Raw genomic sequence first — 25,277 nt, forward strand, 5'->3', positions numbered from 1 at the left:
GGTGGTTTAAAAAAGATCGATCTGGAAAGTACTGATGATTAAATCTTTACGACTGGCCTGGCTGAAAAGGATCTTCCAGTGCAACAATGGTGCTTGTAGAAGCTAGTTACGGTTTTCGTTGGAACCTTTTGGGGGCCTCTTTTTATTTCATTGTAATTATGACATTAAAGAGGTACATATTTCCTCTAAATTCTATTCCGGGTTACTTCAATGGTGGTGTGATTTTCGTAATGTTTTCGATAGTAGAAGGGAATGTCAATATATTTTGTGGAATAACAAAGAGATACGTGTTGATAATAAGCCTGTTTTCTATAAAAAAAAAACACTTTTTGAACAAGATGTCATTTTCGTAAATGATCTTTTGTTTGAATTAGACACCACAAATTCTTTTACTATTGTTTCGAATAAAATTAGCAAGATTAACTACCTAATTTGGGCAGGGCTTCGTCACTCTGTTTCAAAACATTTAAAGAATAGCAATTGTCTTCGCTCAGAAATAAGCTTAATATTGACAATAGATAACAAAGAATTTGATATATTAGAAAAGAAATCTAAAGATTACTACGGTCATTCTTACTGCTTAAATTCGTGCTCTAAATGTCTCCATCAAAGATGTATAACTGGAGCCCATTTGATGACGAGGTTCCATGCGGCGTTTCACTGATAGCAAGCACCCTGGGGAGGGGTACTCCTGGAAATTCTTGGTGGGGGTGTGCCGCCTGGTTCTCGAAATCCTGACCCTATTTCAGACCAAAAAATTTAATTTACCACACCCGTTTTCAGACCTAGGCTTTTGGCAGAAATTATGTTATCATTATTTATATTAGAGCGCAAACAAAAGAATTCTTCAAAAACATTTCGAATTCACATATTTCTCTTTTTTTCTTACTCATTTGGAATTGAAAGGATAAATGCGTTCATACACTCCTAGTAGCCCCCTCAAAAACCATCCCCAAATCCAGACCAAAATGGGCAAAGTGTATACCGTTTTCAGACCAAAACGGCGCAAAACCCCTACCCGATGGGGCGGCACATACCAACCTCGTCCCCAGGGCGCTTTTTCCTACCTCCAAAGCCAGGGAAGAGCGCCCTGGGGACGAGGTTAGGAACAAACCTATAAACATTCATTCATTCATTCATTCATTCATTCATTCATTCATTCATTCATTCATTCATTCATTCATTCATTCATTCATTCATTCATTCATTCATTCATTCATTCATTCATTCATTCATTCATTCATTCATTCATTCATTCATTCATTCATTCATTCATTCATTCATTCATTCATTCATTCATTCATTCATTCATTCATTCATTCATTCATTCATTCATTCATTCATTCATTCATTCATTCATTCATTCATTCATTCATTCATTCATTCATTCATTCATTCATTCATTCATTCATTCATTCATTCATTCATTCATTCATTCATTCATTCATTCATTCATTCATTCATTCATTCATTCATTCATTCATTCATTCATTCATTCATTCATTCATTCATTCATTCATTCATTCATTCATTCATTCATTCATTCATTCATTCATTCATTCATTCATTCATTCATTCATTCATTCATTCATTTTTTTTTTTTTTTTTTTTGCCATTAACCAGAAATACAACAACAGTATACAGAAATACATTAAAGATAATATACAATATTCCAACTAAGTTATTTACAAGATTAAATGTGGTAAAGGCAAGGAAGCCTACATAGAAGTCGGAAACTTATAAACTATAGGCTCCCTGGAACTATAGGGTAAACCATACAAGTTAAGGGTACTGAATGAAAATTTGGATTCATTTTTTAAAGAAAAAACAAGAAAGAAGAGAAAAGAGAAAAGACAAGGTGTGACGCTCAACAAAGAGTCAATTTAACTAAGAAAGGAGGAATTTTTTAAGTCTTTTGCCAAACAAACTGATACTTTCACTGTTTTGAATTTCCCGACTTAGCGAGTTGAAAAACGTAGGACCTTGAAACCGAATTGAGAATTTTCGAAAATTGGTTCAACAATGAGGTATATAGAAAAGGCTGGAATTTCTTGTATTATGAGAATGTATCTGGCTTGCAAGAGTAAACATATCACGAAAATAATTTGGAAGTAAGCCTCTTTTAAAAAGATACGTAAATTTACCTATTTGGTATAAATAAATGTCCGAGAATTTTAAAATCTCCTGCTCTTTAAAAAGAACACCGGTATGAGCACTAAAAGAAACTTTAGATATTATTCTGATTATCTTCTTTTGCAGAATAATAATCCGATTTAAATTAGACTGATATGTCGATCCCCACACTGAAACACAATAAGTTAAGTAAGGGTAAACTAGACTATAGTATACCTTATATAAGAGATTACCCCGATTCAAAAAATGTTTCTAAATCTGAAAAATGGGCTTCACTTTTAAGCGAAAGCCCGAGAAACTCATAACCTGATTCGAGTACCAATCCTTCTACAGAACTCGTTAATGTCAAGGACTGGCACTTAATCACTGCTGCCCGACAAGTCCTATGCCCTATCAGGCGTATAATTCCGGAACTTTTCTATAAATAGTATTTATTTTTCTTGTTGAAGTTATTACAAACTGTTGGCACACCAAAAACAAGTTCGTATTGCCTCCAAATAAGCTATTTAGTATAGCCTGAACCAGCGTTATTTGGCGCTCTCGGGCGCGAGGGGAAAGCGCAACACCTCCTCTCTCGTCTCATGTCTCGCGCCTCACGCCTGCCCCCTAAACTCTCGCCTCCGACAACCGCTGTTATGCAGGCTATGAAGTAAATAAGGGGACAGATGTCTGATCAGAATTTTTTATTACTTTCCCCTATTAAATCCTCTGCAACAGACCCCTTTATGTTCCCAAGATCCTCTGCTGTTCAAAGTCTTTTAAGTAGACAGGACTAGCGATGAAATATTTTGCATGGCTGCCACAACAGGTGTCCATAAAATAATGCACCCGCAAAATCAACCACTTTGAATATCTAATTATATGGACGACGTATATGGTGAGCAAGGGAAAATAAGGAGTATCGGCTCTTTTGGAAGGGCATCATTTCAGTTAACATTGCCAAACTTAAAGTGGCCTGAATGCTTTTCAGTGTCAAAAAATATTCGAAATCACAAAGCTGATAGAGGTATTCACCTATTAAAAACTTCATGGATCATTTCAGTATTTTCGCAATTTTAATAATCATTTTCTTTTGTTCATTGCTTGTTTAACAAAGATATCGCTCTTTTTACAGCTTTTTCTACATACTAGCCGCTGTATTGGCCTTTAATTGTAGGCTAATTAGTTTTTTCCTGGCTTACGTCGTTTGGACAAGGATCTGAATTGCATGCCCTTGTCTCCTCCAGAAGTCCATCACAATTCTTTCCTCCATTCGCTGGAGCTGGGTTTGAACAAGTTCTCGTTCGTTTTTGCACTCCGCCACCGCAGGTTTTGTCGCACGCTCCAAACTCGCTCCACTCCGTGAGCCCGCCGTCAACAGGGCAAGGCTGGGTATTGCATTTTTCTTCCTCCGTCAGCGGCCCCTCGCAATCCTTTCCTCCATTAGCTGGCGGTGGATTTGTGCACGTTCTTGATCGTTTTCTAACACCTGAACCACACGTTTTGTCACACTCGCCGAATTTTCCCCATGGTGAAAACCCCCCATCAACTGGACACGGCTTAACATTGCAAGCCTCCGTCTCTTCCGCTACACCTTCACAATTCTTTCCACCATACAGTGGCGGCGGATTCGTACATGAGCGAGTTCTCTTCTTAACACCATCTCCACAAGTTTTGTCACAAGCTAAGAACGGAGTCCATTCCGAAAACCCTCCATCGATGGGACATTCTTTATCTTTACAATTTTCTTCCTCGCGCCATGGGCCAAGGTTTTGTTGTAAGCACGTTTTACCCAGATAACCAGGTTTTGGATCCGAGCAGTTTCTTGTTCTTTTTTTCTTCCCATCACCGCATTCACTTGAGCATGAACTCCATTCAGACCATTTAGAATATCCGCCGTCAACAGAGGCCTTGAGTACAGCAAAATACAGAGGAATTGAAACGAAACAAACCAAAGCTACAAGCATAGGCAACTTTGACTTGCTACAGACTGCCATACCACGGTTTTCCTGACCATATGCAATGGAAAGTATATCGCGTGTTATGTACGAAGTGGAGCGGAAAAAAATGAACTTTTTGTATTACACGTAGAAAGTTAAAGACTTCAGTAATGCTTAGTAAACATCATTGACTTGCAAATTTTTTCACGACCAATACAATCCGAGTTCTGAGATGAAAATAATTTTCTCGTAATTTCCATTGGAAACGGCCACGACACAAACAAGCTAATCTACTGGCGATGTAACAATTCTGATCGATCGTTCAAGTCATAATTATAGATGCTAAGAAAAACAACAATTATTCTCACAGTAATACTAGGACAGCTATTGCACACATCGCTTTTTTATGCAAAACTTCTAGCCGATGTCTCTAGAATATGTAAATTGCAGTTGATAGTTGTTTGAAGTACATACAAATATTTTGAAGTCCTCTCCTTTATATTTGTAACCAAAATAAACTTGCAAAAAGTTTGACATTTTCATTCATTTTCAGTCCTGTTTAATTCCACGAAAAGTAAGTAAAATATCAGTACTTAAATGACTGATGGGTGTATAAATTTTTTGTCCAAGTCAGATTGAGATAAATTATAATTTGGTATAACTACAATTCAAACGACGAGTCGATTTAATTTTGGCTCACTCGATATTTCTCTTTTTTCTTAAGCCTTTGGTTTTGATATTCAGACTGTCTTGTTCTCTGTGTTCTTGGCGGAACAGATTCTTATAAGTCTATACAGCAAATAATTGTTATTGTAATTTGTCCGCAAGAGCCTTGATTTCGAAAGCTGATTTCGATTCGTTGATGAATCGAATTTATCGCCGGCACGGCAATGATTACTTCAAAGGTTCCCAAAGCTGGTTCCGCACGGCGTATGATCAGTGGCGATGCAAAGGACTCAAGTAGAAAATTTGAAACAGGCTAAGTAGTGAATTTAACTTGGGGCACACTCCCGTATTTGGCCAACTAAACGGGTGTGTCGACAGAGTATAGTTTTCAGGGTCTTGTGTCAATATACTAGTAACGTCTTGAGGAATTAAAGTTCGGACCGGATCGAAGGCCAAGAGTGAAAAGGTTGGCGATGACACTTGTATCACGGAGAGGTTTTTTTACAGGTCACCTTTCACAAGTCACATTTCACAGGTCACGATTACAAGCCACTGTTTTATTGATACAGTGGAACCTGGGTTTAACGAAAGGCCAAGGGACTGGCCAAATATGTTCGAGGTTTTGCTATCGAGGTTCTTTTCCATACATTTTACTATAACTGGCTCCTGATCGGGCTCATTAATTAAATTATCTTTTCTCTTTTTATCAGCCTCGCATCGGGTTTTTACATAAGTCAGTCAGTCGCTATCGGCGACAACTAAAAGACAGGACAAGGCTCATCTAAAACTGAACTTTGAAGTGATGCGGTCAGCTATTGCCGGGTAATATTGGGGGCCTGGGACAGTCGGGAAACTCTATGAAGATCCGATCGCTTGCCGAGTAATAAGAAGTGTCATGATTAATAATGGTGATTGAACTGAGTGGAGTGAAAGTTGGTCTGAAATCATACTTGTGATTTCAAAATCAAACGAGCGCTCAGCGCGAGTTCGATTTGAAGTGGCAAGTATGATTTCAGACTAAAATTGCACGACACGAAGTTCAATTACCACTTTATTACAGCCATTTTGAAATCACAGAATTCAGTCAGTACGGATACTGTATTTTATTGATCAAGAAGCCGGTTTGTTAAAAAGCCGAAACAAAAAGACTTTTACATCTCATTTTGTATTCGAAACAGAAATGATGCGATATAGAACAAAAATGGTGCGATTTAAAACAGAAATGATGCGATTTAGAACATGACTGACGCGATTTGGAGCAGATGCGTTTTAGAGCAAAAAATGGTGCGATTAATAAATCACACTGCTGATAGCCAATCAGATTTCACGGATAGCCAGTGATTTCAAAGTGGATGTAATAAAGTAAGTAATCTTCATCTTTATCTTGTTCATTTTAACATTATAATCTGATCGGATGTGAACAGCCCTCTGTTTTTTTAAAAGACCCTGTGCTTGGCAGTTTTTCAAGGTTGCTCAGAACAGTGTACAGGAGCAGAAATCGTGTCAGGCTGTTCTTTAAAGTTTAAGAAAAGCATTTTTAAAGTTTTCTCTTGTTTCTTGCCGTGAACGCCATTTTGCTGTATGAGCTGTGTTATTATCATACCGAAACTACACTAAGCAGAAATATTGATGTCCGGCAAATGACCTTCTTACATACAAATACAATTTTTTGGGTGCCTGTCCTCTAATTGAGGATAAAAACTATGGCCAATCAGCTCTCAAGAAATCGCTAAGATATTGCAAAACGTAGGGTTCTGCCCAGGGGCCCGCGGCGGCCTCGCGCAGGGGCCTGTTTCTCGAAAGTCCAGGGGCCCGTTTCTCGAAAGTCCCGATAATTAACGGGCCCGGTAAGCTGTCTCCGTTTACATTAAAGATCGAGGTTTTAATTGTTTTGCATCTAACACGATAAAAGTGTCAGTTAATGAAACAAAATGGAGTAGTTTGCTAGCCAGGACCCGCGCTCTTATTCTTTATATTTCGATTTGAATATTTGATTTCGGGCCCGTAAAGTTACCGGGACTTTCGAGAAACGGGCCTCAGATAACTTTTCGGGCCCGGAAAGCTGTTTTGAGTGTGTCGTGTTTGCCTTTAAGATCAAAGTTTTAATTCTGAAAACCGCAGACAATGTAACAACCAGCTTATGAAGCAAAATTGACTGGTTTTTGTGCTAGGAACTGTGCTAATATTCAAAAGGTAAAATTTGCCTTCGGGCCCGAAAGGTTTCCAGGCCCTGATTATCAACAATGTTTTTGTCCTTATTTTTGTCCGGCACTAAATCTTTGCGCCTGCACAGATATGCGACGGGTTTTGGGCTTGAAAATGGACGACGATGAGTTTGAATTGCTCACGTTCGATAAATTAAAATTCTAATATAACTTGGAGGGCTAAGGGAAAAAATTGTAAACTTTTCACGACTCCATTGTCTAAGGGTGGCAAAGGGGTTTTCCGTGACGCGTGACGGGAACCAAATCATCAGCGTGATGCGTGATCCGGCTCAAATGAGCGGCTTGAGGCGTGATTGGGCATAGCAGTGTGATGCGTGATTTACTATTTTCACATCGCGCGTGACGCGTGATTTTCCTCTGAAATTTTCGTGATGGTCAATAGAAGCAGTGACATTAAAAATAGATAGTTTTAATATGGCACCAACTTCTTATCCTTTTTTCACGTTCCTCGACCTCGATTTCCTCAGATTTATTGATGATAGGATACTTGTTAATGTAGTTAATATTTTATTTTATTTTTTCGTGATGCGTGATACCTTATAACTATCGGCGTGATGCGTGATAGGTTCCCCCGCCCCCCGCTTTGCCATCCTGTTGTCTCACAATTTCCAGAAGAGGCTTGAGCACAAAGAAAATTAAACCAAATATAGAAAATTGACCAGAAAGCCTCGGAGTCATGTTAGACTTTTAATATATAGAAGGTGGGCTATTCGCTTATTATTTCTGCTCAGTTAAATGGGCTTGATTCTCTCTGTAATCGTTTATTCACCGTTTGAAAATGAAAATATCATAAACGTTGAGATATGTAAAGTAAGGATTATCGGTTGCATTTGTCAGCTTATCACTTCCAGGTTATCACTTTCTCGCTTTCTAAAGAAATGATCAATCGGTAATTACTTACTCATTCAATGTAAGGCGATGGTTAGAAAAGTTTTGTGAGTTTGAGTTCTTCTTTGTGTCTCTTAAGGTATTCCTTTCAACACCCAAAACAGGAGCCCAACAATTTGATGGGCTCCTGCCCGAAATAATGTCCTGAGATTAGGATTTCATGTCTATTGATCCTTTTGGTATAGCCTGCGTAACAAGCGTTTCCGTACGGTGTAGGAACTAGCCTGTGTTAGGCTCTCAGATAGTATAGTGTGGACGAATTAAAACGAGCAAAGCGAAACGCGCGCGACTTGGGAAAGGGGGCAGTGGCGGCGAGAAAAATGGCGCCGCCCCGTCTCTCCCCAGCCCCTGCGCGTTTTTCGCATTTCTTTTTACTGAACCACTTTTCACCACTATCTCGGAGCCTGGAACAGGCTATGTAGGAACAAATAACGTAGACTGTTCACAGTTCTCTATTTTTCCGTAAGATCATCGAGATTGAGCGCTTTGCGTTACGGGCTGCCATCTTACGTGAGTGTCAAAACTACTTAGGGGGCGGGGGTGGTTTGGGATCCCCCTCGCCCCAGAGCTATAATTCCGGACGCCCGCCCCCTCGGTACATTTGAAAAAGAAGATGGTTGTGACGGTAAGACGCGGTATATCTAAACGATCTCACGAAAAAATAGGGGACTGTGAACTGTCTACAAATAACGAGGAATGAGAGAGTCAAAGACCGCGCGAAAAATGGCGCAAGTAAAAGAGCGGGGAGGGGGTGGGGAAGAAAGGAAGGCGCCCGAGACCGACCAAGGGGGTCTTGGGCCATGCTCCGCTGACCCCTCCCCCGCTGAGCTACTGACCCCTGGGAAGTGGGCCGAGGGCCGCTGGCCTGGTTTAAAACCCCATAAACTAAAGTTGGCATGTCTCAAATTTCAATGTTGCTGAAAGTTCCTCTTCAAGGAATTGTCAGTCTTGATTCCACGAAAAATAGGAAGAATACGTCAAACGCTGATCACATATCAAATTTTGTCCACGTGTCAAGCGAGAAGAATTATAATTCAAGTCACGCAATGATGACTTTAATGTGCACAATATCTGGACCTGATTGCTGTGAAAATGCATTTGGTTTTAGTGCACGGGTATCTTCTCGGCGGAACAGGTTCTAATGTCTACACGGCAAACATTGCTAAATCATGGAAGCATATGGGACATGCTGTAACTGTAATTTGTCAAGATCCCTTTGCGGGTCGCCTTGATTTCGTCGATGAATTTATCGTCGGCACGGCGAAGATTCCTTCTGAGGCCCCCAAAGCTGGCACCGTACGAGTGGTAGTTCCAGACATCAATGGGCTGCTTTTAGTGTACTGGTACGATTTATATGAAGGTTACGAGGTAAAAACTATGGTGAACTGTACTTTGGAGGAGATTGAAGCGAATATAGAAGGCACTGTGGCGGGATTGAAGAAAGTGATTGCTCAAGGAGTCGATCGGATCCTCGCGAATCACGCAATTTTGAGTCCTGTTATAACAAAGCGCGCTACCGAAGGTACGGGGGTCCCGTACGATGTTAAAATCCACGGAAGTTCCATCATTTTCTCCGTCAAAAACCGTCAAGAATTGAGGCGATATGCTGTGGAGGGAATCAAGAATTGCCACAAACTTATCGTAGGGGCGAAGTACATGGCTGAATTCGTGGAAGAGACATTTGAAGTGGAGAAAAATGAGATGGGACTGGTAGATAAGATGATGGTTATTTCCCCCGGAATGGACCCGGAAGTGTTTAATCTCAGCGACTCCCTCAAGGACGGACAAGAAGCGTTCTTGGCAAGCGTGGCCGATTTTGTCAAGAGGAAACCCGATGGCAGACGAGCTGACAAGATTTCGCTTCCCTGTGTTAACGGTCCTAATTCGCCGTCTGACTTGAACAAGGCATTAGAAGAAATTGTTCAGTCGTACGACCTTCGCGCGGCAGACTCGGATCTTATCGAGCGCTGGATTCCTTTCCAAGAAGATAAACCCGTCATTTGCTTTTTCGGTAAGTTCCAAGACTCCAAAGGAGTAGGAGAGATCCTCATGGCTTTTCCAAGCATTTTGGAAAAAATACCCAAGGCGCGACTCTTGCTGATAGGCTACGGGGGGAACCGCGAACACCTAGAGGGAATGCTGGCTGCGTTGGTTGAGGGAGATTTCGAAGCTTTCAAAGAATACGCAGGGGCAGGAAATTTTGTGGACTTCCCACCGGACACGAAGAAGTTCTTCCGTCAGATTCCTCAAGGAAGAGTCACGATGACAGGATTGTTGGAACATCCCCAGTTGAAGGAAATTCTTCCATTGTGTAGTGTTACAATCACAGCTTCTAAGGCCCTGGAAGCTTTTGGTATGGTATCAGTAGAGGCTATGTCAGCCGGGGTATTGCCGCTTTGTCACGACCACACTGGCATATCCGATGTCATTCAAGCTGTCAAAGAAGTAGACCCGGAATTGGGGGAGTTAATGCGTTTGGAGGTACGTCCAGGTGGCTTACATAAAGTAGCAGATGGTGCCTTCATTGTGGAACAGCTTCCAGGTAAAGTGGAACGCGCGCTTCGCTTCTTGTTCCCGAATGGTTTCCATGACAACAGCAGGAGGCGTGAGGTTTCAGCCAAACTAAGGGAGATTGCTGTGACGAAATTCTCCTGGGATGTTATCTGTAGAAAGATTCTCGAGTAATAGAACACAATTTCAATATTAAACACTCATGAACTTAGATAGAATTAAGAACTGATTTTGTTTTCCATATTCTGAGATGTCGGAGAAACATTTGTTTTTTGTTTTGCGGGGTAATTTTAGTATTATTTTGCACTTTTTATCGTCATTGCAAATGTTTTGGAAGCAACATATGTTACAAAGGTAAGAAATGTTATGCTAGAAACTGCATAGTGCTGTACATTGGTACAAGATATCCAGCATCCAGGGTTTTTGTTGTATTATTATAGGTAAAAGCATGATTTTTAGTGATTTGGCATAAATACCACAAATGATATTTCAAAATTGTTATATGAAATTTCACGAGCCATTAGGCGAGTGAAATTTGAGACAATTTTGATATATCACGAGTGGTATTTATGCCAAATATCATGTGCAAATCATGGAATTATTTGTTTATACTACTACCCACACAAGGTTTGTAATTTTCAAATGTAGGTACATGTATTTCAAATTAAGCTGAAATACCACTGCTCTAAGCCAATCAAATTGCCCAATCAAATTGCAGAAATTTTTCATGTAGTAGTGTAAAAGTTTAAATACCAATAAATTAAAAATACTCTGACTTCTCAAGAGATGCTCAAGTAAAAATAGTCACGTCAAAATAAGAATGCGGGAGCTTACCAAATGTTCAGAGGTTTTACCTCTTGTTGGTCTACAGTGGAATGGAGCTTAACAATGACATAGCTCTAATTTTATAGTTTTTTGTTTCATTTCCAGGCCCAATTTGAACTTGGCACCTAAGTAATTGGCCTTAATGTTCCCTTGATCAGAATGAAACGTTTTGTAATCCCCTAGTCAAATAAGTCCCTATTTCTTTTTTAGATTGGATATAGTGATGTAATGAAATACTTATAAGTGAAAGTAGTTAATGTCTTATCAATAGCAGTAATCCCAATATCTATAATTATTTCAAACTCCTGTCAGTGTTCGTATCTACAATGTCATTACTTGAGCTATTAATAAAATTACTTCTAATCGAACAGTAAAATGCTTTCAGGGCATTTAAATATCTCCAAATTCAAAAATATATGCGGAAATAAAGTCACGCAACAGCCTCAAAATAGTTACTTACAAAGCGAGAGATTAACTCAGCAGTGTAATTGTATAGGCGAATGTCTGTTTACATTTTTTCCTTATTAGCAAATGCCTTTCATTCTTTGATCAAACTATTTGGATAAACTCTCTAAATATCGAAGGAGCGTAACAATTTCAGTTATCTGTAAAAGTTTGAGCTCGATGTGCCAAATAATTTTGGAGAAATTATTTTATTGAAAAACTCAAAACTATACAAAGAACGTATTTGGGCTCATTTTTGGGCTCGTTTTTGCCACACAGTAATTTCGCAGTTTTTGATGGCTGATATTCCCTTTGTTATTATTGGTTGCAAAGAGCTGCAAATTACAGAAATTGCTCAAATTAACCACATCTTTTTAAACTTTTGAATTTAATTCGTGCATACAGTGACGCCTAATTGATGGGTTAATCTGTATGCTAATGAGCATATGTCAGCAAAGATTGGCCTATGAAAAAACTACAGTCGAATCCTTTATTAAGGGACCAGTCATAATTTAAGTTGGACGGGGGGGGCGGTGGAGGAGAAATTGTTTGTTATCCCAAATTATATCCAGACCCCTACTCAATAGCACCCATGTTTTTAGGTACCCCCCCTTCAATCATGTTAAAAGATTTAAGGGCCCCCCTTTCTTACATAATAACCAAATGGTAATAACAAATAACATTTTCTTTACTCTACCGTTCTTACTCACTGTCACTTCTGAATGTGCCAACTACATAATCGTCATCTGAGAGTGATTCGTCATCTTGCTGGTCAGCATAGGACATGGAGTCTGCCATTTCCAACTGTTTCTCTTTTATAGAATTAAGCTCATTATTTTGCAGTACATGGCAGCTGATGGTTTTTATTTTGTCACTTTTTTTTACCATACTTGCCAAGTCCATGGGCAGTTAGATATTTCTACAGAGAAGCACTTCACACTAACCTGAGAAAGAGATTTCACCTAGAGCCTCTCAAACAGCTTATAGATCAAGGACATATCAGTGATTGTGTTCAGATAAGACAAGCCATCGAAAGCTTAGAGGTCGACAGGACTGCTTCAAGGAAGAAAGAAGCTTACTGCTTTTTATATGAGCAGTACATGCTCTAATAGTAAAAAACTTGACAGTGACACAGACAGTGAGTCCACATCAACCTCATCTACAATAATGATTCGGATAGTGAGATTGCATAACATAACTTTATGCATGTAATCATTTGTTAAAATGCCGATGAAAGTGTTTCAGTGTTGCACAATAAATTATGGATGTCGTGTTGATGCACCTGCTCTTTGAGCATTAAATCTTTTTGTCAAAATACTGATGAAATTGTTTTAGTATTACACAATATAGGACTTTGTGTAAAACTGAATCAAAATCAGGTCCTTCAATACTCAAGCATCATGCTGCTCAGTAAGGATGCTACTTAAAAGAAACTTGAAGACCCCCCCCCCCCCCCCCAAGGTCATCTTTTGGCATTTTAAGGCCCCCCATATTCCATCCAAAAAAAATTGAAGGCCCCCCAATTTCTCCTCCACCCCCCCCCTCCAACTTAAATTATGACTGGTCGTGCCGCTAACCAGGCACTAGCCCTTGAAGAACGGCCTCTATGGATAACAGTTTTTACGTTATGTAAAAGCTGGAGGTGCTACCCTATCAAAGGTTTCTATCTATCTATTCACCAGGAATCCACAAGCTGCAGTCAGCAGGCCCGTAACCAGGGGGGTGCACGGGGTGCGTTCGCACCCTCCCCACAGGCCCCAAAGGTCCGCATTTTGATACTCAATATCCAAGTTAACGAGTGCAGTCGGTTAAACTGAAGTTTCAAACTTAACAGTGATATTTAAACAAAATCAAAGAATGGAAAAAGTAGTAGTGTATTCACTGGGAAAATAAAACCAGCTGCACTCTAGTAGCCTGAGTCATTCAGAACATTTCAATGAGCGCACAGATGTCCGAGCTTATCTAAATGAATAATGAAATTAACGTGCGCACGCTTAAGGAGTGCAATGATGATCTCTTTCCAAATATATATGCGCTCCTCAAGATATGCGCCACAATCCCTACAATGAGCTGTGACTGTGAAAGAAGTGCGAGTTCTTTAGGGCGGCTGCATACATATAACAGGGCATGCATGGGCCAGGAAAGGCTGTCGTCGCTCGCACTAATGCACATACATTATCAAGCTAAAATTGTTTTGGATGAGGTGGTAAATCTGTTTGCCACCAAACACCCACAGAGGCTGGAGCTCGGGACTATTCTGAGGGATTAGTTCCGCAGTATTTGATGTATCATTTTACATCCTAAAATTACTCCTCTATAACTTAATTCAAACAGTTGTATTCGACAAATGTAATATTCAGTTCCTACCATGTACTTTGCCGTTACAATTTCTCATGTATTGCTACTTCCCTAAATAAATGGATCAGACAATAAAAAATACATTTCGGTAGTTTGGTTCACTTTGGCCTTGTTAGAACCCCCCCAAACAAAAAATCCTCGTTACAGCATGAGTCAGTAACTTCCTGTTATACTCTGTGTCACGGCATTTTCACCAACCAATTTATGTTTGGAACGATTTCGAACATCCCACAAATGTCCTTCAAACAAGTTAGCAAAACCTACAGACCCAGAAATAGTTTTTTTGACCTTTTGATGATGTTTAGTGTTCCTATTTCATATCTTTTACTTCGTATGTGATCTTACACGAAGCGGAGCTTCCATTTTGCAGGAAAAACTGGGCCGTAGCTAGGTTTTCTGTAACGGGAAAGCGGGGCAGGGGGTCTGGGGGTATCCTCCCCTAGAAGAATTTCAAATTTGGAGGCTCCAAATTAGAACGCTATTTTCAACACTTGTCATGAGATTTGTCTCCGAAAAAACGACCTCGCATATGAAAATGGCAAACAATTGCAAGTTATTACAATAAAAATAACTGAGTCTAAAGAAAACAAATCCATCCACAGACTTAATGTGTCTGGCTCAACAGGTCCAGGGGGGGGGCAGCTGCCTTTCTAGCCCCCCCCCTCCCTGCTAGCTACGGCTCTGAAAAAAGTGCACTAAAACAAACCAAGTTTTTGAGTTTCTTCATGACTCCGAGGGTGCTCACCATTTGACAGAAAATTTCGAAAATACCAGATGGAAGGTAAATATTAAAGTCACTTTTCGGAAATTCCAACCGAAAATTGAGGAGTACATTTTGAGGTGGTCCGTTCATTCCGATTGGTATGAACCAGAAACTCATAAGGGGTTGAAACGTGTACGATTATTTTTCATTTTCGAAAGTAACATATTTGGAATGAGAAGAAGAGATAACTGACCAATCAAATTTCGTAAACAACGTGACGTAGTTTTATTTCAGGTTCCCTCGCCCGCTTAAAAAAATGGCCGACAAACGGGTGAAAAACTCCCGAAAGCCGAGAAAGCTTTCAAAGGTTGAAACCAAGAATCTTACCGAAACACTGAGCAGGATTTTGTTGCCTTACCACCCGGACCAAACGTAACATTATGATTCCCTTTGACGTCCTCGCAACTTCTTGAAGTTGTCACTTCAGAAAACGATGCCTCGTTGACCCTCTGCACAGTTCTGCACAGTAAACTTACAATGCAAATAGGCTTTTAAAATACTTATATTGAAAGTCTAGAATAAACAGTGAAAAATATTTTCGAATAAAATTGATTAGCTGCGTATCGAAAAGTATCCAAAACCTGAACCTGACATCTTCACAAAAAGTGATGTGTGTAATGAATGTGAGAAGCATTAAGCTAAAATTCAGCTTGGATGTTGTAGTGACGATCGTGTTTTGAGCTAATTTTATGAATGACCAAACTCAAAACAATAGACAGAGAAGCCGTTTCTTGAAAATTTTTATTCAAAATCCAAAAAGTTAATCCTTTAAACAATTCGGAAAACACTATCTCGATCGTGGATCCGTTCACGCAAGTGAAATCGGCTGTGCACATGGAAAAATTCAACACAAAATCCATCTCAAATCGGGGCACATTTTGTAATTTTTCTTTAGCGCCGAAGAGAAAATTTACAAAACGTCTATGCAACATTTAAAAGTACATAAATTCCCTTTCAAAAACGTAATTGTCTTGGCCATAGAGTGCAAAACGTACCTGAAAATTCAGCAAAAACTTCACTGCCTTGGTTACAATTCAAAACAGACCAGAGATCCATCGTGAAGAAAACAAGGTTGAATTTCTCGAGGGACGATTTCTTGATGAAAAGCTTCCCTTCCTCCACAAAAAGAAAGCTGAGCATTCTTTTGAACTTTCTCTTTCCATTTTCTGTCTTTTAACGGTGTATTTTTAAGCCTGAAATGCAGAATTCTTGTCTACGGTGATCGCGCGGGAGCCACGGTGTTGAAAATGGATATCTGTCACTAAGGTTTTCAAATATGGTAAAAGTGAATATTCACGAGCATTGAACGCGAGTTACACGCCCTTATGGGTTGCTGTATGAACCAAACAGAATGTTACGTACCATTAACCAATTTTTGGGCTCCTTCTCGGTTCCAGACTCACGTTACTCAAATTGCCCCTTTTTCTGGATTCAAACCGAAACGGATGTGGCAGTAAACTGGTTACCATTATATGCTTTCGACACCTCAACCGGATTCCTCTGTCCAATAGTGAACACCCCAAGTTACGGGCTCTTGTCATACCCTCTACATCCCCTTTAAAACGCCTGTCACGCAAGCTACCTGTATAAAGATGAATTCACAAATGATCACGCAAGTTTCGTATGCTTTGCGAATCATACCAGAACAAAACAAAAATAATCAAAAATGTTAAAAGTTTCTGTGTCTTATCGCGCCCTAGTACCTAAAAGTTCACCGTAATTCACCCCCAATGTTTGAGTTACTCTCAAAACACCCACTCGGTGACCGGAGACAAAGTCACGTGATCGCTGGAAAGTACCCGCCTTTCCAAGAATAACCTGATTTGAGCCCAATTTGAGCAGTTCTCATACATTCTCTCTAACGGCTACTTGCCCGCCGGAATGTAATTTTCAAAGCGAAACGAAAATAGAGCCTGATCTCAGGTTATTCCAAGAAAAAAGCAGGTTGTCATTTGTAGTGATACGTCATCAGTATGTAATTTCGGCACTCACTCGTTTCTCAGACTTCATTTCGCGGAGAACCCAGTGGTGACTTCGCGAAGTGTCGCTGGTTGTTTTCTCAGGCTAATCAGTCACGTTGTGAATGTGCAAATTGTATAGTTTCTGACTTTGTAATATAAAACAAATTGATGCTAAGCTATCGTCCCGTGTAAAATTTTTATTAATCTCTCTCGGTTCCTGGTTTTACTAGATGTACAATCTTCGTAAATCAACGGAATTTCTACAATGTTTAAACGACTACTGACAAAAAGAATAATGCAAAAATTGGATACCGCACGCGCTAGAACACATCAATTTTAACCTACTTTGAAACAAAGTAAAGTAGACGAGAAAACAAGAAATAGGAAACTTACGCTGGCACGGCACAAAGATGAGACGCTTCATTGTATTTTAGTAAAGTTAGAGTGCACAACCTTATTAAAACTGATTTGATAACACATATGACTACTTGTAGTAAAATGATTTTCAAAAAGTTGATGGGCAAAAAAACACGAGAGTTCTCTTCGCAGCACTCCTCCATCGCATGAATAGCTTATTGTTCGGGAAAACTTTTGCGTTCAAGGCATACATCCTCATCTGAACGATGTAAATGATCTCGTGAACAAATATTTTCATACAACGTGTCCAAAATTAATAAGTTCCAAAATGGAGAAATGTCACCTGGTGAACATCCTTCAATGTATTTGCTTGGACGCATGCATGTGAGCAGAGCCCTATTGTTTCGACATTGTTTCTTCAATCTGCTCAGTTAATTCGTTTCTGGGAACTGGGAATCGGACAACCAACCTATTGTTTTGTTTGACAATGTCACGTGATCACCAACACGTACTTCTTCCAGGAAATGAAGCACTTAATACACATCCATTGATAATTACTTCTTAGAAAATTACGTTTGACAAGATGAGCCTTTCGCGCTTATTTATGCCCACGAGTCTTGCTTCTCGCTTTAGGATGTTGATATAGTGCCAACAATAGACCGGAGCAGGTGGCTAGCGTCCACAAACGCACATACGCCCGTTGAGTACATGTGCGGCTGAAATATGGAAAAAATTATTTTTGATTTTCTAAAAAAGCATCTTTTTATCTTTAAATCGGGATGACTGATACATTTTTGCATTATATTGGTGTCTTTGTGTAGTATTCCCTTATCTTTTTACTCTTCCATAATTCTGATGGTGTCACCTGCCTTTCTTTCTCGTAAACACTTTGCCTTACCGACGAAATTAGAGATGGGTAAAATAAACAACTAACTACTGCATTTTCCTGCGTATTAATTTACTGAAAATGTCCTGCTGAAAACGCTGGAAATTGCAATTCCGAGACCCTAAACTGAAACATTTTCAGGGGGAGCAAACCCCTGGAGTCCCCCAGGTTGGGCCGTATTCAGCGCTACAACTTCTCTTCACCGCGTGCGTATACCCTCAGAATCTCACGCTTCGCCCCTGGCCTGGAATAATGAATGGCTGTAATATGTCAGATATCTTTAATATAGTCGGAAAAGGACATCTTTTGTAAATTCGCTGCGTTTCGTTTTCTCGTCATGCCTGCTTATTAAATTTGAATCAGGCAAGTATAAAACGACAAAAAAAGTAAACCTAATAGTGTGTGCTGCTACATATTCCATATCTCTTACATCACGCTAAGTATCCTGAATTGTCGGCCTGAGATGCTTTTCGTACTGCCAACAAAAAGTTGGAACTAGCTTTCATCTGAGGCTAATGCAAGGAAAATATGATGAGAAAATCTACATCCTTAAAAATGTTTCCTTGTGAAACGATTTCCTCGCGAGGCCTACGCAAGCGTCTGTGCTAGCTTGCGTAGCTGACAGTTTTTTGTTGTTTTCTGTTTTGACCTCGGTCCCGGTCAGCTTTCGCGCGGCTGTATTTTAAGCACAAACGAAAAAACGCACCAAAAAAACCGCCGCTACGGAGGCTAGTGTCTTTACAAGCTGAAGTCTAATCTCGTACCCAGGTCTCTCTCTGTCTAACGCCGGAGGGTGCCACGTACTTCCATGTTGTTTTGCTGTGAAAATATCATTTTATGTTGTATGTATGTAAATTCATGTAATTAGCCATAGAGCTAGTTACAAAATGAGAAAAAAGCAAAGGGTTATACATTGTAAACAAAAATACGCATTAGTTTTCAGGCGCAGATCCAGAAAATTCAGAAACGGGTGGCCGGGACACTTGCGCACTTGCCAGCTATATAGATTCTTTGTATTTTTCTGAGAATTCGTGGAAAAAGATACAAAATTTCAAAGAAAAAGGGGTGGCCCACCTCTAAATACGCCCTTGGTTTTTATGCAATAGAACAACAAGTAAAAAAACTTGGGTGCGCAAAATGGTAAACCTCGTCCCTTGGCGTAGTGGTTTCTTAAGCGACCATAAACATCGTATGCAACCTAAATGCAACAATATTATAAAGCTTGAACCACAAAGGGTCTCTTAGTAGACGCCGTACATATATAGAAACATATGTATGTTTAGTTCTTTTCAGTCTGCACAATTAGGTTCTGGGAATTGGGGACAACCGATTGCTTGTTCTCTTGGACATTATCACGTGGGCGTGATCACCCAACCAGACACTTTTTCCAAGAAAAAAGCATGTGACAGACATCCATTTCTAATCCATTTCTTAGAAAATGACAGGTGACAAGATGAGCTCATTCACGCCTACGTTTCTTGTTTCTCGCGTAGTATGTTCATGCACTGGAAAAATGAAGGCAGTTGAATTGCCAGAGGTTGTTTTTAGTTGGACGTATAAATGGCTCCATAGCTGGGGGAGCAGATTTCTTTCGGAAGTTCCTTGTTCCTTCTGCCTCATTAAAATGTCTGTTTTAGCCATTGCACAGAATTTTGGGCGCGAAAACTTTTACCCTTTTACTGGAACTCGAAGTATTCCCTGCCCCCATTCCCCTCCCCTGAATTCTGTGCATTGGTATTTTCGAGCGTTGATTGGTTCAATCCAGTTTCTTTCACTTCACGCGGCAAAACGGAAGTATAAAGCCTGGCAGATTTGTGTCTGCATGCTTTCCAGGAAAGGAACTTCTGAGAAATGGCTTAGTTTTTGTTGTCAAATTTGTATGTATTTCGTCCTTTGAAGATTGTGCGATTCTTCGTCAAACGTAAAATGCTAAGGAGCTGTGATTATGGGCGTTAGTGGCGGTTTGAACGTGTTTCGAAGGTTCAGAGAGGGATGGAATAGATGGCCACTGGTTCGCTCAACTTCCTTTAGAGATGGAAAGGGTGCCGTACGTTTTGCTTCGACAGATGAAGTCTTGACGGTCGTTTACCGTCCAAATTTAAGTGTCAGAGTAAGTTTTTTTATTCTTTCATTTAAAGTTATGTTGATTGCGTGGTTGTCGTTGTGTCTATCGATCTTCCATGCGAATATTTAATATTGAAAATGTTTTTTCATGCCCTTGTGCAGAAACTCATTGCTTGCCACCGTGCTCCTATGTTAAATGATGAATTTTGATTTCTTTTTCTTAGAATTTATTATATGTATCTTGAGCACCAAAGATTATATATTATTTTCCTTCTATTTTCGTTGTCATTTTCGATTTAGTGTGGGTCAGAACACAAGTAAAGAGTTGTTTTAGAGAACATGGGAGAAGATGTAATGTTTACTAGCTAGGGGTAGCTTCAATATACCTTTATAAGGTTTTTAACTAATGAAAGTAGATAGAAATAACAGGAAATCGATTCTTATGGAAACTGTCTTAGCATTTTCACAACTAGAAGCCTGTTAATTCTTGTATCGAGCACTGACATGTGTTAGACAATTTTATCTGTATTTACGCAGGCAAGTTAATATAAGAATTTGATATTGGAATGTCATCTGTTCTTTTTCGCGTTAATGAGAAACTACTTATCATTCTGTTTATGGTAGGCTTTGTAAAATACTCTGAGCTAACAAATTTCAAGCTTTAAGTGTTGAAACATGGACAAAAAATTCAACCTGTGGGCACTACTTGATTCTTTTATGGCTATGGATTGCATAATTTTATTTTTGTGTTTATATGCTATTAACACTTATTTTCTCAGACCCTTGGGCAATTAATTGGCCTTCATAATCTGAAATGCTTAATGAATAAGAAGTGTTCAGTTACTTCTGAGAAAATCTTATCAATTCTAGGAAATTCTTTTTGTGGTCAGTGAGGTTAACCATTTGTGCTTATTTTAGATTGACAAACAATGACAACCAATTGAAAAGCATTAGCTTAGCATCAGGGCTGTCGTTAGTAGCTGTTAGCCTGCTTTTTTAGCAGGCTACTGCAGTAAAATCAACTGGCTACTCAAAGTTTCTAAATAAGTCAAACATTACAAGGACCGAAGAATTTTGGGATAAATGACAGGTTACTTTTCTCAAGAGACTGGCTACTTAAAACCTAAATGCCAGACCTAAGCATTTAAACAGTTAAGTTTTAAAAGTGAAATCTTTACCTGTATTGCATACACTTATTAACATATTTACAGTGAAATCATTGCTGTCTTTGCATTAAGCAGTGAGATGAACTTACATGCAATTTAAAGATTTCTATTAGCACAAGTGTTATGCTGTTTGCTGTTTACTTATTGATATTAAAAAAGTGAACAATAGACTCCTGGTCCATCAGGTCATGCTATGAGGCCATAAAAACAAAGTAGCATTAATTCTCGGAAATGAGAATATTAAATGATCTTATATTAACATGTCTGGTTTCAAGAACTGTTAAGCAAAGTAGCCAATCAATAGTCAGTAGACTTTAAAGTGCAGTGTTGACTGTCCACACAATGGCTTAGAGGGGGTACTAAGTAAAGTCTTTTAACTACTTTAAGTCTTACTCTACCTGCTGGTTTCTCGGAAAAAAGCCCTGTAGTGTTAGCTAAGTGCTTGTTATATATTGAATGTCAATCAGAGAAATAGAATGTTAAATTCATCACAAGCTGCATGCAGTTTAACATAATTTATTATTTTCATTACTGCTAATGTTACCTTCTTTAAGTTAAGTCTTACTACTACCTACTACTACGTGCAGTAGTAGGGATCAGTCCCTAAGAGCTGGCTTCTGCCTTATTTGACTGGCTGAAAAAGACCTTAACAACCAGCTCAAGTTGCCCTGGAAAATAAAAACATGGGGAAATCTTTGTAATGTTTACTTTTTGTGTGGCATAATGTGCAGAGCATGTCAGGATTGTTAAAAAAATGTAGTAAGTTGTTGAACATGTGCTCAACTGTCGTGTCTTGCTTGATTTACTTTGTGTATATTAACAACCTATTACAATGTTGAAAGTGCAGTTGAGTAACAGAGCCCACGTAAAATGAAACAACCTGCTTAGCTTTTCCTTAGCTACAACTGTACATCCCCGTAGTAGAAGGACCAAAATCCAGAAAACGGGCAAATGAAAACAATTACCACTACTACAGAAAACCAAAAACCTTAGAACCATGCACATTCTCATTATTTAGAAATCGTTTGCACTCCCTTGATTATATGTTGCTCAGGTGAGAACTTCAGCTTGTTATAGTCCAGGCAACTGTTAATAACAACTTTTATTCAGAAAAATCAAAGTGGGTTTTTAAAGTTTGGTATGTCATGAATGAGATAAATACAATTCAAAATAATAATTTTATTTTGTAAAGTTAATACTACGATGCAAGGCTGTGCTCTAAGGAAAACTGAAGGGAGCCCAGTGCTCTGAAATTGTAAAATCTAGGGTGCCTAGCATATGATTTGCATGAAAAATCTGAGATTTTCTAGTCGCTCAAGGGCAAAAGTTAGGCGCCTGGGGCCACCGGGCTCTGCTAGAGCACAGCCCTTCAGTGATGCTGAACAGCATAGATTTTGGAAATAGCCAGTTTGCACTGTAGCAAACAGGAAAGCAACCAAAAAAACTCTTTAGAACGTGACGTAATCTTGACTCTGTATTGTTGTTGAAGGATGTGTGCACTGAAGCTGCAGTGAAAGTCAATGTATCTCCAGTAGCTTTGGATTTTTTCACTCTTGTCACAGAAGATGGCAGCATTTACCTCAATCCAAACAAGATATTAACTGAAGCAGAGTGCAATCAAACATACTGCTTTAAACTTTCTATAAAAGCTTGCCATGGTGAAGAACTGTGGGATTTTGATCCAAATGCTTTTGAATACTACTTCCATCAAGTGAGTAACTACAAAATATTTGCAGTTGTAATATTAGTGTTTGACTTGACTGGAATCCTTAATGCTGATAGAGATCTTTTTCCATTTATTCAACTCTTCTAGATTCTTAATCTCCTCTTCCCGAAATACAGAAAAAAATGTAACTAGCATTAGAAGATCCTGAAAATTAGGATAAAGGGGGCCTGAGGAGACTGCAAACTGTTATTTATTCACTTGTCACGAACAGCAATGACAAATGTTATTGAAGCTTATATCTGATAATTACAAACCGATGACTTCGTATAAATCCTTCAAAAAATAGGCCTGGATCATAAACATTATTAGCCAAGCCAATTTTAAAAGGACTTGTATGGAGTCATCAGAGGATAAAGGCTGCTTGTATCTCCCCACCAGTTTGCACTGTATCAGGCTGGTTTTTGGCAAGGGGCTGGATACGGCCAACCAATCCCATAGTTGAATAACATATAATTAAAATTTTTGTGATGGGTATGACACTTCCCTTTTCTTTTAAACAGTTTCCAATATATTGTTTTATTCTCCAGGGCCCAGTTGTTTGAAGGCCGATAAGCGCCATCCCAGGGTTAAATTTTAACCCGGGTCTCTTTTTCTTTTCATCAAAAGCATTTTCTTGGACAATTTTCTCTATTCTTTTTAGAGTAACCAATCATTAAATTGTTGACAAAAAGAACTAAACTGAATTTGCTTTTTGAGCTTTCATATCTGAATCCAAATTTCGAACTAACCCTGGGTTATCTTAACCCAGCTTTGAACAACTTGGCCCTGGTTAAAGTCATCCTGTGCCCATTTTGATATATATTGTCTTTTGACTAAGGTCATACTTCATTTTTGGTAATAGGCTGATTTAGCAACAGAACAGTGGCAGTGTGGCAAATTGGGCACCGGAAGTCAAGTTTAGTCCTTACCGCACGCTTTTGCGTCGTCAAATGACGTTCCCGTTCTGTTGGTAAATCAGCCTAATGAGTCGGGAGAACCACTTTGTTTATTTATTATATTAATATTAATTTTTGTCTAGACATAATTCCAGTGTTTCGAGGAAACCAAGAAAATAATTTGGCCGAATAAAATTTGGTTCCTTTTAGGACTAATGACTAATGCATGGAGAGTATAACTTACTTGAACAGCAGCATGCATAGTCCTGATTTAATGGCTAATAAGTTGCCCTGATGCTTGCTTTCAGGGTATATAGCTTTTCTTTGGTTGATACTGATCAAAGCATTCCTGTTTAAATTTATTACTTTTTTTAGTGTCGTCAAGAGTTTTTGAGAGGAACAGTCGGTGAATTTGGAGAAAATAACAATGATTTTGCCAAAGTGATAATTTATGAAATTGTTTACCGTGCTAAGCAGAGAAATGTCTCCACCAAATATGTTATTGAAAACCCGTAAGTACTTTTAATAAATTAATAATTTCTATTTTGATATGTCAGTGAGTTTTTGAGATCCTTAATATATTGACTTGGCCTGCATTTGTATTAAAAAGTATGAAATGAAAGACATCAAATAAAAAGAAGTTCAAAGATATAATTTGCATGGTTCAATAATATTATTAAATCCCTGATTTAGATCTTATTTTCCTTGTTTCAAACTAAATATCCACTAACCAAGGAAAATGAATTTTAAACCAGGGATAAAGAAAGTATATAGATATTTGCAGAAGGATACAAAAAGGTTTTTTTTTATAATACCCTCCCCACAATGGTCATGTAATTTGGCAACTACCCATTAATTTGTTTCTTTCTTGTTTCCTACATACTTAACAAAGGGATTCTTTACATACACATGCCAGTATTGTTAGTTATCTTGAAGGGACAAAATATTGATCAATGGATTTCAACATTAACGTTTCATGTACATCATCATTCAGTTAGACCTCAAGACAAGTGGATGAGGGGTAAATATTGGGGCAGGGGGAGAGGCCATGCAGGTCCTTGGACTGTGTCCTTACAGCCCTTTCACACTACTTAATACCCCAAAAAGATACCCTTACCTGAGAATCAGAATTTTAATACTAGATCTGTTGATCCTTTAGTGGTGGGAATGCTAGTGTCTGTGAGACAGACACTGCTGAAAACTGTACCCTTTGCCATCTCAGGCTGGCAAATTGATGCCCAAGTGTAGAGTACTTTCTTTTACATGATCATCTGTTATTTTTTTGTTTCTACAGAAATGAGTGTGGCATTATACGCTTATTTCAAAGGGGGTTATTTAAAGACTACCCCCGAAGAGATATTAAAACATTTCTGCAAGAAAATGTGCCACTGCATGAGTATGAGAAGCTTTCAGTTAAAACAATCCAAGTTGAGTACATCCGTTCTTTGGAAAGAGCTGAAGATTTCTTTGTACACAAGTTGTCATTCGAGAAGGTTTGTGTTATTCATCT

The 25,277-nt window shown here is 38.9% G+C and overlaps 3 protein-coding genes across 5 annotated transcripts in view; 2 read left to right on the forward strand and 1 right to left on the reverse strand.

Moving 5' to 3' along the window:
- Window positions 1–2,687: 2,687 nt before the first annotated feature.
- Window positions 2,688–4,339, reverse strand: LOC140943941 (coadhesin-like). Its single transcript, XM_073393050.1, has one exon. The coding sequence runs from the start codon at window positions 4,107–4,109 to the stop codon at window positions 3,291–3,293; it is 819 nt and encodes a 272-aa protein (XP_073249151.1). The 5' UTR covers window positions 4,110–4,339; the 3' UTR covers window positions 2,688–3,290.
- Window positions 4,340–8,774: 4,435 nt separating this feature from the next.
- LOC140943350 (uncharacterized) lies at window positions 8,775–11,592 on the forward strand. Its single transcript, XM_073392429.1, has one exon. It carries the CDS (start codon window positions 8,924–8,926, stop codon window positions 10,514–10,516), a length of 1,593 nt encoding a protein of 530 aa, XP_073248530.1. The 5' UTR covers window positions 8,775–8,923; the 3' UTR covers window positions 10,517–11,592.
- Window positions 11,593–19,743: 8,151 nt separating this feature from the next.
- The window catches only part of LOC140942896 (uncharacterized), a 43,203-nt gene continuing 37,669 nt past the window's right edge, over window positions 19,744–25,277 (forward strand). For all 3 annotated transcript variants that reach the window (XR_012166580.1, XM_073391912.1, XM_073391913.1), the window contains exons 1-4: window positions 19,744–20,046; window positions 22,656–22,877; window positions 24,143–24,279; window positions 25,062–25,260. Coding sequence is in view for 2 of the 3 variants with exons in the window: in XM_073391912.1 (XP_073248013.1) it covers window positions 19,882–20,046; window positions 22,656–22,877; window positions 24,143–24,279; window positions 25,062–25,260 (723 nt within the window). In the remaining variant the exon portion in view is untranslated. The remainder of the gene's footprint in view (window positions 20,047–22,655; window positions 22,878–24,142; window positions 24,280–25,061; window positions 25,261–25,277) is intronic.

This window comes from Porites lutea, chromosome 7 (assembly GCF_958299795.1).
Source record: "Porites lutea chromosome 7, jaPorLute2.1, whole genome shotgun sequence".
Classification (NCBI taxonomy): Eukaryota; Metazoa; Cnidaria; class Anthozoa; order Scleractinia; family Poritidae; genus Porites; species Porites lutea.